This window comes from Symphodus melops (genome assembly GCF_947650265.1).
Source record: "Symphodus melops genome assembly, chromosome: 6".
In the NCBI taxonomy this organism is placed as follows: domain Eukaryota; kingdom Metazoa; phylum Chordata; class Actinopteri; order Labriformes; family Labridae; genus Symphodus; species Symphodus melops.
In genome coordinates, this window is record NC_136696.1 from 12,409,006 (window position 1) to 12,426,429 (window position 17,424).

Below are 17,424 nucleotides of genomic sequence, written 5' to 3' on the forward strand. Positions count from 1 at the left end.
AAAAGCATTATGACACAATTGTTAAATGAAGCCACTTCTTTCACTTCTATTCTGTGACTGATAGACGTTTTTGTATTTGCAAGGACCTCAACCTTGACGTCATGCAAGCTGGTACCATAAGACACAAATACAACATTTTGTCACTGTCAGTCATGTGTCATGAGGCACAAAAAAGTATTGTCAAGTCAGTGAATATACTGAAATGAGACAAAGATCTTACGCAGCCCTTTGGCTCTTTTCTACTTTGTTTTGACTTACATTTACAGCTTTTTCTTTTCATTATGCATCAATTTAAATTGCTGTCTAATACTGTAATTACATCTGCAGTACATCATGTTGGCTTCTAAAGATTAAAGAAACACTTAGGCTTGCTATTTCTAGCCTTGGAAGCAAAGGTTTAATGAGTCTCTCGTTAGTGCTTCAAAATAAAGGTCATAAAAAAACATCAAAGGCTGGCCAGAGAGGCTCATGAGAACCTACAGGACACCATCTGCATGTTAATGTAAGATTTAATTGGAGTACTCTCTATGGTTAGAATGGAATTTTCATATAGGGCAGTTCATAGCTAACTAGGAATAGGTGTTGCGTCAAATTCAATTGTGTTTTTCAAATCAGAGTGACAATGAGTGGGTGAGAGAGAGAAAGAGAGAGATGGGAACAGTATAGGCTGTATCCTCAACCAACGGGAGCTGGCATTCCCATGTAGCAGAGACAAAGAGGGGGGAAACGGGCGGAGGCGGGTGCGGGAGTAAAGCGCCGAGGAGTGAGGTGAAGCAGAGCTCATTCAGTGGTATCGTTGAGCTGCGGAGCTCCTCGGATTTAACTGACAGAAAATCCCTCCGTGTGGTCCGTGATCGCCCCTGTGTCCTGGACCCGCCGTGCACCCTGCAGCTCGCCGTGGCTGACCACATCTGAAGCGGATGCGACAAGACCCTGCAAGGGGATAAGACCAAAAACTTCTCTCTTTTTCTGCAAAGGTAAGACATTCCCTTGTATTTCTTTACGCTTACACATCAATGGCTCATTACGCGCGCTGGTAAAGTTGTTGAGGGTATTACTAGATTTTGACGATCTAGACGTGTAATTGGGTAATTGGTTGTATTATCACAGGTTAATGGGAATGATTGCTTTCAACGAGAAATTAAAGCAGGTGTAATGGGATAGCGTGTTTACAGGCAAAACATTCAGAAACACAAATTAACAGATCTGTTAAGTGTTGCTATTGAGTTCTTTATATTTATATAGTCATGTTCTTTATATTACGTTTATGTTCCACAAACAATCATAGATTAAAACATTGCAGTGACAAGGAGCAGTGAAAAACTCTGGAAGCGCACATCGCACACGGTAAGCTCGAGCTGCTCCCCAAGCGTAAACAAAAGAGCCGCTTTTACGCACATCTTTATTCCGGTTTGACAGGTAACCGCCTTAAAACGCCAATGCTTACAATGATTGTCAAATTTTAGATTTTGAGCAGATAAACAATTAGTTAGCACTCTATACACTGTCCATTACAGTTACATCTCAGGAAACAAAACGTGAGGTCTCTGAACGTTTGGTTCTAAAGCAGCCGCGGGCAACACTTTGTTGTCGGAGCTTTACGTTTGAACCATCACCTTATGATGCTGGGGTTTTTAAAAGGCCTTTCAAAAATCTTTCCCTTATCAAAACCAACTTCAGTTTAACGCGTTTGGTGATTGAAGGACGAGAAAGTTGCTTTTAATTGAACTTTATTTTTTAAATTGTCGATGATGTTTCTTGAAAAATTAGTGCATTCCTTAAGGTTATAAACCATATTCGACTGCACTGTATTCTGCAGAGGCCTGAAGTGACTTTGACTTCAGTCAACAAGTTGAAACTCGAGTACAAAATGTGGTTTAAATGTGTTGAGGCTTGCTCAAGAAGATGCAATACCTGTTTCCACTTCTGAGGAAGAACCACAGTTTTACTTTGATCTCAATCTTATTTTTTCCTATAAAAAAAGAAAAAAATTTTGATATGGAAATTCATCTGTGTTTTTCTGGTCTGTAAGCTTGCCTTTTTCTTCTTCCACAATGACTACATCTCTATTTCCGGAAATAATTTATTAATGCACAGAAAACACACCTGCAAGGGACCAACAGAGTCCCTCCGATCTTCCCATCGCCACCCACCTCTTGAGCCAATCACTGCAGCGCTTTCCCTCTTTCATATTAAACCTATACCCGTGCTTGTTCACACACACACACACACACACACACACACACACACACGCAAACACACACACAGTTTTCCAATTGCACCATCAGTGTCACCATGGAAACCAACTCTCCTGGAACCTTCAGTTGATCGCCTTCAACATTACTCTTGTCTTGTCACTTAGAAAAATAGCCTACAGGGTCTTTCTGGATGTTTCTGTTAACGGCCTGTTGATGTATGCAAACCTTGAGAGCAGGTGGTGCTTTTTAATCTTAAACATAAGTATTGGTCCATACCGTTTTTTTTTTTTACGGTGGTATAACCTTTAACTGCCGATGCTGAGAGGAGCTGAACGTACAGTCTCCTCAAGGATCTGACGAGACCCTTCTTTCAGTGTAATTGCTGAGAGAATGTGAAAAGCGAAAGTGTCCATGCATCTAATATGTTTTGTCCTTTTCCCAGAGGCGACTCTCTATACTACAGCACTGTGGCATTCGCTTCTTTACATGAATGAGCATGACAGACCAGGCAGGCACACACATGCTAAAGGCAGGATGAGTCATTTAATATAATGAGAGTATTTCTTTATCTGTAGGGGGGGTTGTTTTATTTTCATTTTATAAACAAGTATATTTTATCATGAGTGGGTTTCATGCTGCGAATTCAACTGTAACAACCAATCCTTACAAGCAATCTCCATCAATGGGAGACTGTTTTGGCAAATTATACACAGAGGATAACATCATTAGTGTAAAGGAAATTTAGCTCTAAGTAGCTGTGATAATTTGATGAAATGTATTTTATAAAACTTGTTCAAAAATGATAGAAAATCACAATTTTCTGGGTCTTTTATTTGTCCGTATGCTTTCGTTTTTCAGTTTCCCATGGCTGAATAGCATTAAATGCAAAATGATCAAGATAATTACCTTTTTTTTTAATTACGTGCATCTATATCCCATTATCAACATACTTTCATTATGACTACTGGCATTAAAAAAATACAAAAATCTTCATCTAATCTGAGAAATCATTAATCCGCTTTTTTTGTGGAAACAATCTTTGTCGATGAGAAGCCTGTTTTTTGGGATTTGACTGTAAACCTAATCAAACCTAGGCCAACACTCAATCATGTCATTATCAGCCTCCTCCTTAGCACAACCATGGACACACACACACACACACACACACACATACATACACACACACAGACAACATAAAGAGGCACCCACACGTCCAGACAAACCCTCCAGCGTTGCCGATCGCCCACTGGAAGTGAAACGAGTCCAAATCATCTCTCTCCGAATCTGTTCCGCAAACCATCTGTGAGGACGTTACTTTAATTAGATTAGACATCGCTTGGGGTACTCAGGGCAGAGAAGATGTTTACATGAACATGTATGTTTGTGAGTGTGCCTTTACACACACATACACACACACACACAGGGGGAGGGTAGCTGTGGAGATATGCCATGCTAAATAATACAGAAAAGGAAGTGGTCAAAAAAATCAATACGCTGACTGATAGCCTCTTCATTGGCTGTGCTTTGATTAAACTTTAGAAGGTCAATCAACAGTTTTATGGATTAAAGTAGTTGGCTGTGCTTGAGATATATAAATGAAGAATCTGCGGTATGGATTTGTTGGGAAAAATCATAAAAGACAGCCATGTTGACCAGACGGCAAATGAACCATCAAGCAGGCATCAACTGATTAAACCACAATTGCATTGAGATTAAGCTGTAAGATCCATATCTATAATATGTTCACATGTGGTGGGTAGAAATGTGAGAGTATGCTCTTGTTTTCATAGCGAGAATTAGTCATATTTCTTTTACATGGCCTGAACAAACCTGCATGCAGCAGACAGTTCCGGCGTATTTTTCTTGCTGCGTTTATATTTTGTACACTGCTCCATAATGCACTTCAGAGCAGTGTGTGAGAACAATGTGTAGACACTCAAAACTCTGCCAGATTAACTGAGATTTTACACTGCCAGAAGTGTGTGAGAGGGAGAAGTGGGAGTGACTGAAAGAGAAAAAGATGGGGAGGATAGACAGTAAAACATGGACTCCTTCTTTGTTTGAAGACAGATAAATGTACCAAGAATGGAGTGAAGAAGGTGGGTTGTTTTATTCTCCTTGAGGGCTGCACAAGCCACGTCAAGTCGAGGCATATGTTACCTGTCTGTGTTGGACCAAGTCAAAGCTCAACTCTCTGCTTCTTGGAGAGGCTGCAGGGAACAGTGAGAGAGAAGGAGTGGTAAAAATAACGAGTGAGAAAACAATGGCTTTTACACGGTGAAGTGTGAAAAAAGAAAAAGTGATAAAGACAAAAGAGGTGGACAAATGCTAGAAAAGGGTAAATGTAAGATAGACACCTGGATACAGAGAGTCTTCCTCATATTTATTGACGTGTGTTTTTTATGCATTCGTGTGGCTGTGTGTCTCCATTCACGGGACATCTCTGTGGTCTTGCTGGCAGTCTGTTTAGCTTCTAGTGCTTGAGTAATCCTCCTGGGAACATGCTGAAGTTGCCAAAGTACCATCCAGCTCCTCTTTTCACTCCTTACCACCCTCATGCTCGTCTATCTGTGTCTCTCAATACTCCTCTTTCTCTGCCATTAGCTCTTCCTTTCTTTCACTCCTTCCCAATTAACTTAATAATTTCATTTGTATCTGCACTTCATTTTCTTTGCCTGCTTCCCATCACTGTATTCCCGGTGTGAATCTTCCTGAAATGTGGGATTCATGCTCTTTTTATCCGCTCTTGTAGTGAAGCCCTATAGAATCCGTGTTTCGGTTCTCAGAGAGCAGAACAGAGTGAGGCCTTTCCCATGGGTTGACCAAACAAAGAGCCAAGCTCCCTTCACTTCTGTATGACTGAACAGGAACAGAAACACAGGCATTCACTAGCCAGTGTGCTGCTGGGCGGCAAAACGATAGATCTCCGCTGGCCCTGGTCAAAGCATTTCTTCAGTCTCGCTATGAGACAGGCGCGATCATTAAACAGCCCATAAATTCAGTGCTGATGGGTAAGGGATGAAGTATATACTCCTAATGTGAAACCAAATGTGTTTCTCATTAAATCAAGCAGACTACGCAGAACTTCAATGTAAAAATAATTCATTTTATTTCAATGCAGATGGGGTGTATGTTGTCAAATCATTTTAATTATGTGTACTGTATGCTCTGTAAAAATGCAATTATCCCTAACTCCCTCCAATATAGCCACTTGATGGCTGTCATGTGGCACATTTCATTACAGATAAGCTCAAGAGAGAATGATCTATACGAACATAAAGGTTGTTCTCATAAAAGTTCTAAACTGGTGTTCTTAACAGCTGATGTGTCTGTTTAAGTTGAAGTGACTCAGTCTGGAGTTTTCCCAAGCTTTCTTTACACATTATTATCAGACCTTAACCTTACACACTGGGTCGGTGGTACAGTTCAGGCCTCAGCCCACCCAGCCCACCACAGTGCCACTGCCCTCCACACCGAACCACCCACATCCCATTGGCACCTGCTGCATCGGAATTCAGGTCAACAGAGGGAGTCACGGCATTGCTCTAAGTGATTGGTGAAGGGAAGAAGGGGTGCACAGTTGGGGGGGGGGGGGGGGGGGGGGGGGGTTCTCATTTTGTTTGCTTCTTCCCTTGGCACCAAAGGCAATGCCACTGAGAACAGTCATCCCATTGTGCTGTCACAAAAGGATCATAATTAAAGCACATTAAGTGCCTCATTCAAAACAAATGGCAGACCGCATCTCAACAGTTGTCACAAGATGCAGGCTGACAGATTCACATTGGTTATCACATGAAGCAACCTGTTCCAAAGCTGTTGCTCTTTGAAACCTTGTTTTAGATAATATCTCAATTTACATGAAAAAAAAAAAAAGAAGTCAAAGATCGCTCACTTTGACTTGAATCTAAGACAGTCAATGCGTGCTATAAAAGTACATTACACCAATTTTTTTTTTTGTGCATCTTGTGTGGAGCTTTGGAATAAAATTTCCCAAATTGCTTGAGCAGCTTTTCTCCTCACATGCTTCTATCCAAGAGAAAGCATTCATGACAGTTAATAATGAGGATAATGGGAGGAGCAGCGGATGGGGACTAAAGAGGAAGGGGATGAGTAGGGGGGAACAAAGGATTTGATGTGGCCGAGACGTTCCATATGGAGACAAAAATGAGGCTTAATATCACTTTCATATTTGATCCTCCTGCCAACAGCTGAGATCTGACATGACACAGAAAAGTTTTAAGTGCAGTTTGCTGTTCACCCACTTCCCCTCCAACCTCCTATTTCTTTGCTCCCTTGTTACTATTCCACAAATCCTCAATTAAGTGCGTAATGGGCCTCGGAGGCAGGTTTGTGTGCCTCATTGTTCAGCTCAGGGGGATCGGCCGGCATTAATGTTCCTCTTGAGTATGTAAATAGCCCAAGCTGTGGGAGAGCAGAGCAGAGCTGCCACTTGTCCGCTTAATCGCAGAGAGCTCCATCACTTTTGGACATTTTGGGGAGCCAAAAACGGGACATGCATGAGAACTTCAGCAACAAATACAATACCCCGCACTCGGAGGAGTAACCTCAGCACCCATGTCCACCTCCCACCTTTTCCGGAATAAACCCTGTTTGCTCTCTCACCCTTTGGGGGCCTCACCACTCCTACTCCACAGATCTCTGGACCAATCCTCCCTCTGCATGGGTGCTGCTCCCCCACTGCTCAGCCTATCAAATCTCTAGACTCTACAGTCTGTTTTGTTTACCTCACCCACTCGTCCAGCGGAACACACAACAATCCCCTTCATTGCATGTTTGTCAGACCCCTTTTCAGGACTAAAAGAGGAAAGAGAGAGGAGGGGGGGTGTTACAAAAACAAAACCCAAAAAACGTAGGAAACAATTAAATGTCCCCTCCTCCCCATGAAGCCCATGCTAGCGGTTTCCCAGCTCGAGATTCTGTGAACTAACTTGGAGGCCCGTAAAGTGGTCCATTATTCTAGTAGGGGTGGCGTGTTCCAAGAGCAACCGGCCTCAATGTCTGATGAACACAGAGAAGGTTTTGTTGGAGGGTTTTGGCTCACTACATTATGCACTGGTCAATTAGGAGCTACAACTATCTATCTATCTATCTATCTATCTATCTATCTATCTATCTATCTATCTATCTATCTATCTATCTATCTATCTATCTATCTATCTATCTATCTATCTATCTATCTATCTATCTATCTATCTATCCATCCATCCATCCATCCATCCATCCATCCATCCATCCATCCATCCATCCATCCATCCATCCATCCATCCATCCATCCATCCATCCATCCATCCATCCATCCATCCATCCATCCATCCCTTCGCCCCTCTGTCTTTTCATTCGTCCGTCCATCCATTCATTACATTTCATTTCTAATGGTTTCTTTGCCTGATGTAATATAACATAAATACATAACCCTGTGTCAGAATAAAGCAAAAGATCAAACTTGTCCAAATGTATTGTCTATTTCAATTGATTTAGGGTTTATCCACTCCAAAAAAAGAAATCCAAGATCGAATCCTGTTTTATCCGGATTCTGACATGACTTGGAATCCTCGTTCCTCTTATTGTATGAGGATTACAGAGCACCAGGATTTCGGGGAATTTATGTTGTATGCCTCAAATCTACACTGGGGGGGGGGGGGGCCTTTAACACCTTCTGAGCTGGCTAAGATCAGCGTGCACAGGGGATTTAATTCTTACTAGAATCAGACACAAGAGATGTGTGGAGAACAATTTTGCACAGAGATACAAGCAGGCTGTCATGATTAGACTGAATGAGCCTTAGCGAGTGCTTTCACTCTCAATGACATTCCAGTGCTGCGCATGTGACTGAAGAAATATTTACATAGTTTGGCAAAGTGTGCAGCGAAGAATGACGTGGAAAGAAAAACAATGAAGCGCAGAACAGAGAGGTCCCTCTGGAGCTTTTCATGTGTAACAGCTGTCAGTAATAAGCAGAGGTTGGTTCATAGTGTTTAAGGATTATGTTCCTGGTTCATGTGTACAGATGTGGTTCTGAAAGAACAGAGTCAGTGAGTTGGTCCTGAAAGGAAAGCAGGCTTAAAGCCCACAGCTCACAACTCAGCCTGACAAGGCTCGGTAAAGGAGTAAAAATGAAAAGACATAAGTAGCATATTAATTTGACCTAAAAAAAGGCTTTATCCTTACATGATTATTTTGTTTACGTTTTCACTTAATGCATCACAGAATGTGTTGTTTGAAATGCTGCTTGCCATAAACAAAAACGTTTGGACAATTATTAGGTTCCCACTAGGTTCCTATTAGGTTTTCATTCTCTGTCAGTTTCCGAACAAGAGGAAAGTGAAGTTCTATAAATTTCTCTAGAGAGAAATCTGACTTGCATAGCAAAGAGACGAAACGCGGTGATGCAGTGTATTTGTTGCTATGAGATCTTGTATTTGTGAAAGAGGAAGACAAACTGGTGGGGAAAACGGGAGTTAAAGAGCGACTGTAATGAGGAAGAGATGAACACTGTAGAAAACACATATCACACACAATGTGACAGAGAGAGTAACAGTGACTGACTACTCTGTCACACTTCCCTGCTCTCCTGATATGATTTCCTACTGTATTGTGGTCAGCGTTGATGTGAAGCAGCTTCTTAATTGCAGAGACACAGACAGAGAACATTGCATTGAGAGAGAAACACAGTGCATACAGGGGGCATTTGCATCAGAGCTATGTAATGAATCAAATGTCCAATATGTCTAAAATGTTTGAGTTGCTGTTTACAGTGATAAGCACAGCATGACATGCGGCCAGTTCACACCATTTGGCACATGCCCCATTTGGAAAGTGCCCAGAGATAAGTTTTATAGCAAATGGAATTAAAATGTGAGCTTTCACTTATTATGTTTAAGACATGTCCCAACATGCCCTATGGTCACTAAAATATGTATACAGCTTGACAGCCCATAGGATTTAGTGAGTCATGAGCTGGATATGCTCATGTAAGTGTGTGTGTGTGTGGTCGTCTATCCTTGATGGCTGATGTAATGAGATGTATGTGTGTGTGCAGGAATGCCCTTTCTGTCAACACTGCGGGGTAGTGTGAGGAGATTGGGGCAGGGCAGTTGCTGTGGGCTGTGCTTGGTCCCTGCAGACTCCAGTGTTTAATTAGTGAGAGAACATCCATCCTCCTTAGTCCTCTTATTAGCAAATCCTGAGTGAGACTGTAAACCCCTCACCCCGCCTCCAATATCATGGGACTGGACCAACTGAGATTTATAACTGCCAGAGCACAATATTTTCTGAGTGTGTGTTTATATGCTTGCATTATACTCACAGAAGTGTGGGCAATGTGAGGCCAGACAGCGAGTTCATTTATCGTCTACGTATGTTTACATTTTTCGAGTGTAGCAGGTGAGTCTACTGATGTATGAAACATAATTTGTGCAGTAATCTCATTTGGTGAGGCCAGCTGCCCCTCACAGATGTCAGCGCTTTCTGTGTCCACACATAACCTGATAACACAGAAACCCCTTGTATGCTGTATGCATAGGACATGGTCAGTCTCATTCTCCACTTCAATTGATTGCTTTAATCTGACCTATGTCCCACCCTCTCCCTCCACTTTCACTTATTTTCTCATGTGTTTCCCATTCCATTCCTTTGTCTCCATCCCTACCTACATCTGCCACACCTTCCCCTTTCCCCCTCCCCCCCCTTTTCCCCTCCACCCTTCCCCCATGCATTGTTACACATCTATCTGTATATGTTTTTTCCCTCAGTCTGCTACACACCTCCCTCTCTCTCGTACTGTCATCCCCCTCTCGGCAATGTAGCGGGTATACTGTAGTGGTGGTTGTAGTAGGGGGTAGGGTGGTCCTGCCTTACTGGCAGATTTAATGAGCTCCAGTGGGGATCGGACCGAAGCCATCAAGAGGAGCGTTCAGCTGTGTAGCAAGATCTGTTAAACAGATGCAACTTTTCTAATGATAGCAGCATTGCTTCATATGCCTTCAACCTGAATGAAGGTTACAGTTGGAAAAGATGTGGGATGTGTCTGCGAGGTGTGTAACCGCTCTTTTACTAAAGAAGGATGTGGGAAGGAAAATCTGACATGACTATACTGTAGATGATCTTCTTTCTCTGTTGACCTTTCATCTGTTCAGCTTTTGACGGACGATGGGGGTTGGGGACAGAAGATAAGAGGAGGAACAAAATCCTTTTTGGTTGCAGCTTTGAAGGACATCCCAGATAAAGTAACACAACACAGTAAAGACTCTTAAGGCAGTATTGAGGAAAGTCAGTTGAAAAAAGATGAGACATTTCATGTGGGTGGGGGGGGGTCATTCCAAAAACTGGAATCCTACATTTGAAAAGGGAGATATATGTGCAGTCGAGAATTTGATATTATTTATTGCTTTATAGAGAACCGTGGTTAGACAAAAATGCCATCAAACCAAATCTCTCTGCAGATATTAACTAAATGAATGGGAAGCATCCAATTCAGCCCTGTAACAGCCGCACTCCAGCATAATAGGCCGTTAGCACATAATTACAGTGGAACTGGTCACATCTGAGAGACCTATGCAGACTACAACACTGGCCTCAGGATTCCCAGAGGCTCTCTCTAATGACCGCCTCATTACGGACACAAAGAGTTGTGTCAAACAAAGGGAAACCTTAGAGGAAGTTGAGGGACAGGCACGTACAGTGTGGGGCAGTCATGCGTTTCGAGGATGCTGATGCACCCTGATTGTAAAACAGAAAAGTAAAAATGTGATGGAGGAATAGAAAACAGGGTTACAGTCTAACTGCTGGTACATAATGGACAAAGCAATTTGCATATTGCCACACATGATGGACAGTTACCAAAAAGTAACTGCTGAAAAAAAGACAAAAACAGAAATGCGCCAAATAAGGAACATTTGATCCAAGATGCCAATGTATGCTAACCATTTGCCCATGTTTGGCATGCATGACTTGTGTAGGCTCATGGGTTTTAGTGCTGGATGGCACATGCACCCAAGAATCCCTGTTTATCGTGGAAAAAGCCAACACTTTTGAGGTCATAGGAGCTGGGGATTGAGGCTGTGTAATTGATCATGGCTGTTGGTGACTTTAGATTATCTTTCCCATTGGATAACGCAATCAATGTATAAATTGTGACATGGTTTATAACTCTGCTCTGAAACAAGTAAAACATAACAAACCAAATTTATTCCTATGAAGTTAAAAATGAATGGGCTCCTTGTTGGGCATTACATTGTTTTTTTAGCGTCTCTAAATGTCGATATTTTTATGAAAATTCTATTCTTGTAAGATATAAAGGTTGGATCTTTTTCACATCAGCCACATAGAGATGCTCAAGCTGGGAAGAAGTTGCAAGTGTGTTTTGGCAACAACACATGATCAGTTGATAGTGGTTTGATATTTGTGTTGAATCTATGTAACATTTTGAGGCAGCATCGGGCAAAACCAACTATGGGAATGTTTTTGTTGCCCACTACTCATAGTATATGGTGGGTGCTTTAACAGGAAGCGCTCTAAGAGGTTCTTGTGTGTTCTGTGTCACAGGATGAACATTAGGATACACTGAGGATGGACTAATCCAATTCAAATGACAGTCCACACATCTCTCCATCACTAGCTATCAGGGAATGCATTCATCCCAACAAGCATCTAGGGATTCATCAGTGAGAGGCGTGGAGTGACAAAGCTTCTCTTTCTTCCAGTGCTGGAATTTATCTCCCACTTCCTATGCACAGCACAACCTGAAGTGTTTGCTGAGAGCTTCATTTAGGTGATGGTGATGGTGGCGGTGGTGAAGGGGGGGGGTCTTTTTAAAAGCTCCCATGCACCCAGTATGTGTGAGCCGGTTTCTTCCCACTGCATGGCAAGTGGCTGTGAGGCCCAGAGGGGGCTAGATATATCCGGAGCCTGGCCATGATCCAGTTGTCTTTACCTCACAGTATATTGTGATGCCTCAGTCATGAGAACGGGCAACAGACCCTTTCAGGGACCAGTGGGAAACTTTTATTCTCATTAACATCTCCCTCTCCTTCTTCTATATCACACACACAAACAATATGGAGATTCCTTAAGCTGCTACCGAACATTCGTATTAGTTAAGCACGTGTGGACAAGCAATGTGAGTCAAAGCATGTGACAGTAGCCTGTGAATTAAGAAGCAGGAACCCAAAATGCATGTTAAAAGTTGTCCTTTGAAATCTATATGTTTTTTTAAGCGGGGGGGGGGGGGGGGGGGGGGGGGGGGGGGTAGTTGAAGAAGTTTTGTTATGGTATGTGCACAGTGTGTGTGTTTGTTTGTTTGCTTGGTGGTGTGTGTGTGTGTGTGTGTCTTCAAGCTTCCTCTTCCCCCTTCATCCCCTTCTCCCTAAGCCGCAGTTAGTTGCTAGGACAACCCCTCGTGGTCCTTGCTGCATCGCAGCGGCCCTCAATGCCAGCACTCAGGGAACCTCCTCGCACTGGGAAGGCAGCATAAAATCGGGATAATCGCTGTCGATTATGGGACACAATGGGCTGCCGCTTGTGAAAGATGCATTCATCCTGGAAAAAGAGACTGTGGAGGGGGAAACAGAAAGGGGCGCCTTGGTCCCTCCGCTGCTCTCCCACGGTGGGCACAGGCATGACATCAGTGGCCTGAAAGAGCTGGCATTCTGGACATGCCCACTGCCCTCCCTTCCTCACACTACCCTCAAACCCCCTCCCTTCTTTTCTCACCCCTGCCAGTTTGGATGCAGTGCTTGGCCGGGCGAGTTGGGGCCACTGCCACTGTTTGCGTGTGAAACAAAGCCCCTCAGAAGGAAGAGAGAGGAAGCAGAGAGCTTCACATGGTACCAGCCAAGAGCAGGGATGGCCTTCCCCTTGCAGGCCTCTCTTTTGGCTGAGAGGTGCTGCTGTGACCCAAGTACCCCCTTCTCCCCTAGTGTCCCTCTTCCTCCCCCTCTGTAACCCCTTCTTCTCTGTCCGACTCTCTTGCTCCCATCAAAAAAAAAAAATGTTCCTCTCTTCCCTGCAAGGGCCCTTTGAATGAGTACGACATGTCAAGGGATTTAGGATGAGTGATTTCTCATGACACAACCTTTGCAGATAGAGCTGGGATTCCTCTGGCTTTTGTTGTGCGGTTTGTCGTTTGTTTGAAGAGGAAATGGCGTTTCAACACATTTCCCTAATTAAAATAATGTGATACTGCTCAATTCAATGTGAAATCCCATGCTGCTGGGAGACTAGAGGGAAATCAGCATGACACCGTCCTAACGTGAATCACGTTGGTCATTTGCAGAGTCCAGTGCTTTTGATTCTCATTGAATTGTGGCTGACTCTATATGCGTGTGACTTGAATCTTATTTTCCAAACAGCTTAAGATACAGATATATGGAACTTCTTTTCCTTTCATGATTTCCATTTGCCTTTTTTAAGTCATTGAGGGCTTTTCTTTGAACACATCTTTAAATCTAGTGATTCTAGGGATTAGTGTGACATCAAAATTTACAGAGATATTTGTATGTCACATAATACAGTATTTGCTCTAGAGTGACATATGCTATATCCTAAAGAGTGATAAACATTAACCTCCCATCTGCTGTCGATCAGGATGACCCTAAAGCCTGAAAACAGCAGCATTATGCACATTAAATCTTCTTGTTCGTCATTATTTTATCCCCCTCTCAGAATAAGCACTCTGGTCCGAATTGAGCCATTAGCAGGCATCATCATGCTCATCTCTATCAGGTGGCCTTTTCCCTCGCTCTCCAGTGTTTCCTGATGACACTGGGAGTGTGCCCTTCTGGGGGGGATTACAATGTCCAGAGAATGGAGGGTCTCTGAGGGATTTGACTCTTAAGCTCAAATACTAACTCCTCCTTCCACTTCTTGGTTTTATTCATTTCTAGGTTTTTATGATCTGTGTGGGATCTATGCATTGGGGTGTACTGTATCTGGTTGTGGGTGGTGGTGATGGTGAAGTCAGAGGGTGGGGGCTGAAGGGGGTTTGCAGACTTTAGGATGGGGCATTTCAGGTTGCTGTGGCTATGACAGGGTCTGTGGTTTGGTTTGCATTGGCTTGCTTCTCTCTGGATCTCTGGATGCTGCGAGGCTTGGAGGACAGCTGAGAGCTGCTAGCTTTCGGCAGAGCTGCAGTTTTTTTTTCTTCTTTTCAACCTGGGACTTCATCAGGAGACTTCTGGAAATAATTTTTGATGGAGCAGTTGTGACATTAAAACCAAGTTTTTGTGCTGACCACTCTAAATACCAAAGGCTGGAGATTTGATTCTGTTAGTGTACATTGCATTGCACTTACCTCAACTCCAACAGAAATGAAGTAAGTAACATGTAACACAGTGACAGTTCTGGGGATAATGAAGTGAGCTACCTTCACTTTGCATGTGTTTCTTTTTTTTCTTTTTTTTACCAAAGCAGTTAATGCTTTTTCAAAATTGAACATCCTAGAGTGCCTCTGCAGGTATGAGGAAACATATCTAACTTTTCTAGTGCTTGAGTAAGTTGGGATTTAAAATTTGAAAGAATTAGAACTTCTTTAGTTTGAGATTTTCTATAATCTAGTTTGACACCAGGTGTTGTTTTATGAAGACCGTCATTAAATCTTCATGGTGTATGCTGTAATGCAATTAATCTGAGTCAGCCCTGGGCCAACATTAACCGCTTCATGAGATTATCCCATTAGAGGCTGCAGTGAAAAAAGCATGTGTGTGTGTGCGCGCGCGTGTGTGTGTGTGTGGTTTTCCTCTCATACATCTGTGTATCTGTATTTGAATGTTTTGACTTTTGAATTGTGAGGTTTTGTCAGACTTTAAAGTCATATAAACTTAATGAGTTGCTCTGAGTGGCACTTTTCTTTCTTTCACTGTTTCTTAAATAAGGAGCTCACATCCATTCATGTCATTGGATACAGAAGCTTAATATTTCCGAGGTTTACTGAAGGGCAGAAAACGATGAGTCTAACCTTGTGTCATGTTAATTGAAACTTACATTGTGCACAGAAAAGAGACACTTTCACCCAGCAAATTTGTTCTGTCGCATCAAAATCACTTTATTTGCTGCTGCTGTGCAGTGATAGCTCTTTGAAGTAATTCATCCTCCTTGCTATAATTTTTCAATTTCATCTTTTATAGGGTTGCACAAGCCCCACACTCATCTGTCTCTGACTTGGTGAGAGAAGTGCTAATGAGAAGATCATGGCAGAGTAATATCTGAGTGATGTCTGCTTCCTCTCTCGTTCTCTCTGAGCTAAAAATAATGAAAGGGAGAAAGAAGGGTGAACATTTAATTAAAAGGATTCATCACTCTTATGGAATGGGATTACATGGCACTGGTAATTATTTGCCCTTTTATTTAGTGGATTTTACTAAATCATTCAGCTCTTATCTTTGGGTTGAAACAAAGCAGAGGTGGAGTGAAATGAGGGCTACCGTTTGCCTGCTGTTTGAGTATTTTTTCTTCACACCTCACTTTGAATTTAATAAGAGGAGATAGGAACGGTCCATCTGTGTGCCTGGAAGCTGACCATTTGGTCTTCATATAGCCGAGCGCAGCAATACACAAAGCTGGGGGAGGTGTGTGTAAATGTGTGAGTGTCTTTGTGGAATTATTAGCGACTACTTACAAAACAACAACAGCGCCAAAAGAGTCTTTAGATATGAGGAAGTTTTCTAAATGGGGCCCCCTTGGTTTGAATTTGATCCAGTTTGGGCTTTGAAAAAAAAAAAAAAGACCTGACAGCCAACATGATTAATATCTATGAAGTGTTCTGACTTCATCGTGGACTAAGGGGGGAGGGTGTGAGGACAAAAAAACAACAACATCACCATTGAGGCTTCCGTGTGTGAGTTTCAGGCCATGAACTGCAGGGGGTGGGATCATAGGTCAGAATCACATTTTATCTTCTTTGCTTCTCTTTGTAATACATCACAGCAGACATTTTCATGGGCTTATTGGTGATGAATAGCATCAGAAAGAACTTCCATTTCCTCATAGACAAAAAAATATGTCAAACCTAGAAGGGTAATTTGATCGATTGTTCCTCCCTCTTGTTTAGGAAACTCTGCATATAAAGCCACTTTTCTTTCTCCTTCCCATCGTCTCTCTGTGACAGAGTTATTGAGCACCTGCCTAACAGGCATGTGACAAATACAGCTGGCTCTCTTCTCACTGACAAACTCATTCATACCTCAACTGGATGGCAGGAAACAGCTCTCTGATGCCTGTGACGGGAAATCATTTTAATTCAATTAATCAAGCTTTGTGACTGAGCCCTCTCTTGACACCACTGTATAAGAGGTTTTATGTGCTTCTAAATTTATACACAATCATAACTGAGGAGGCGAATGTATAGTAGCGTTTGTGGGTGTTGACAGGATATATTGTCGCTCCTCCCCTGTTTAATTCTTTAACTTTTGTACTGACAGGTTGACTTCCATCATTTTTTTTTTGTTTTATAAGAAGACACACTCACCAGGGAGCTTTTGTCCAAAGTCATCTACAAAATACATCACTTACATATAAAATAATTAATTGAAAACATATGCCATTCTACATCATCTTGAATTCTAACTGTGGAACTGTCTTGGTTGATTTAGCACAACAGTACTTTTCTTTTTTTTTAGATAATTAGAGTAATGCTATTTCATGGCACATGATACAGTAGGTTACTTCCATTAATGACATAACTCCTGACATTTTTCAGAAACAGACTTCTTTAAAAAAAAACTTTAGTGTCAAAAGAAAAAAAGAAATATAACACTAATTCTTTTTAATTTACTGATCAGCCCTAAGGTTTTCTCTATGCATCAAGCAGCAGCATGCGTTCATCTTCCATCTGTTTGATACCATAGTAACCATGAACAGTGTTGAGGAGTGACAGCTTGCGAATACACTTCACATTTTGTATGTACAGTTTTCTTATCATGGCAGTATAGGAGACATTATTCCCACTGATATCCTTGAGGCTATTGTTTCAATGTATTTCATTTTGAATCTGACGAATTAGTGTTTAATGTGCTCTTTCTCTGTTACAGTGCCAACAGTATGCCTAAACAAGTGGAGGTCAGGATGCACGAGAGTCACCTGGAGCCCATTGAGGCCAGGCCTCAATCCAAATGTGCCGCAATCTGCTCGAAGCTGTTCAAAAACCTTCTGCTCACACTCACTGTCCTCGGTAAGTCACCTTGTTACCCATTTCTTCTTTGCACATTTCTTT

General features: G+C 42.2%; 1 protein-coding gene across 3 annotated transcripts in view; it reads left to right on the top strand.

Annotated features, from left to right (window-relative positions):
• The first annotated feature begins 731 nt into the window (after positions 1–731).
• Positions 732–17,424, top strand: part of LOC306825416 (excitatory amino acid transporter 2-like) — a 28,180-nt gene continuing 11,487 nt past the window's right edge. The window contains exons 1-2 of one of the 3 annotated variants that reach the window (XM_079346138.1): positions 732–977; positions 17,243–17,382. In XM_079346138.1, the coding sequence (XP_079202264.1) occupies positions 17,253–17,382 (130 nt within the window). In that variant the 5' untranslated portion in view covers positions 732–977; positions 17,243–17,252. Of the gene's footprint in view, positions 978–14,224; positions 14,530–17,242; positions 17,383–17,424 lie in introns of those variants that run through there. The other 2 variants (XM_079346137.1, XM_079346139.1) reach the window with 2 other exon arrangements.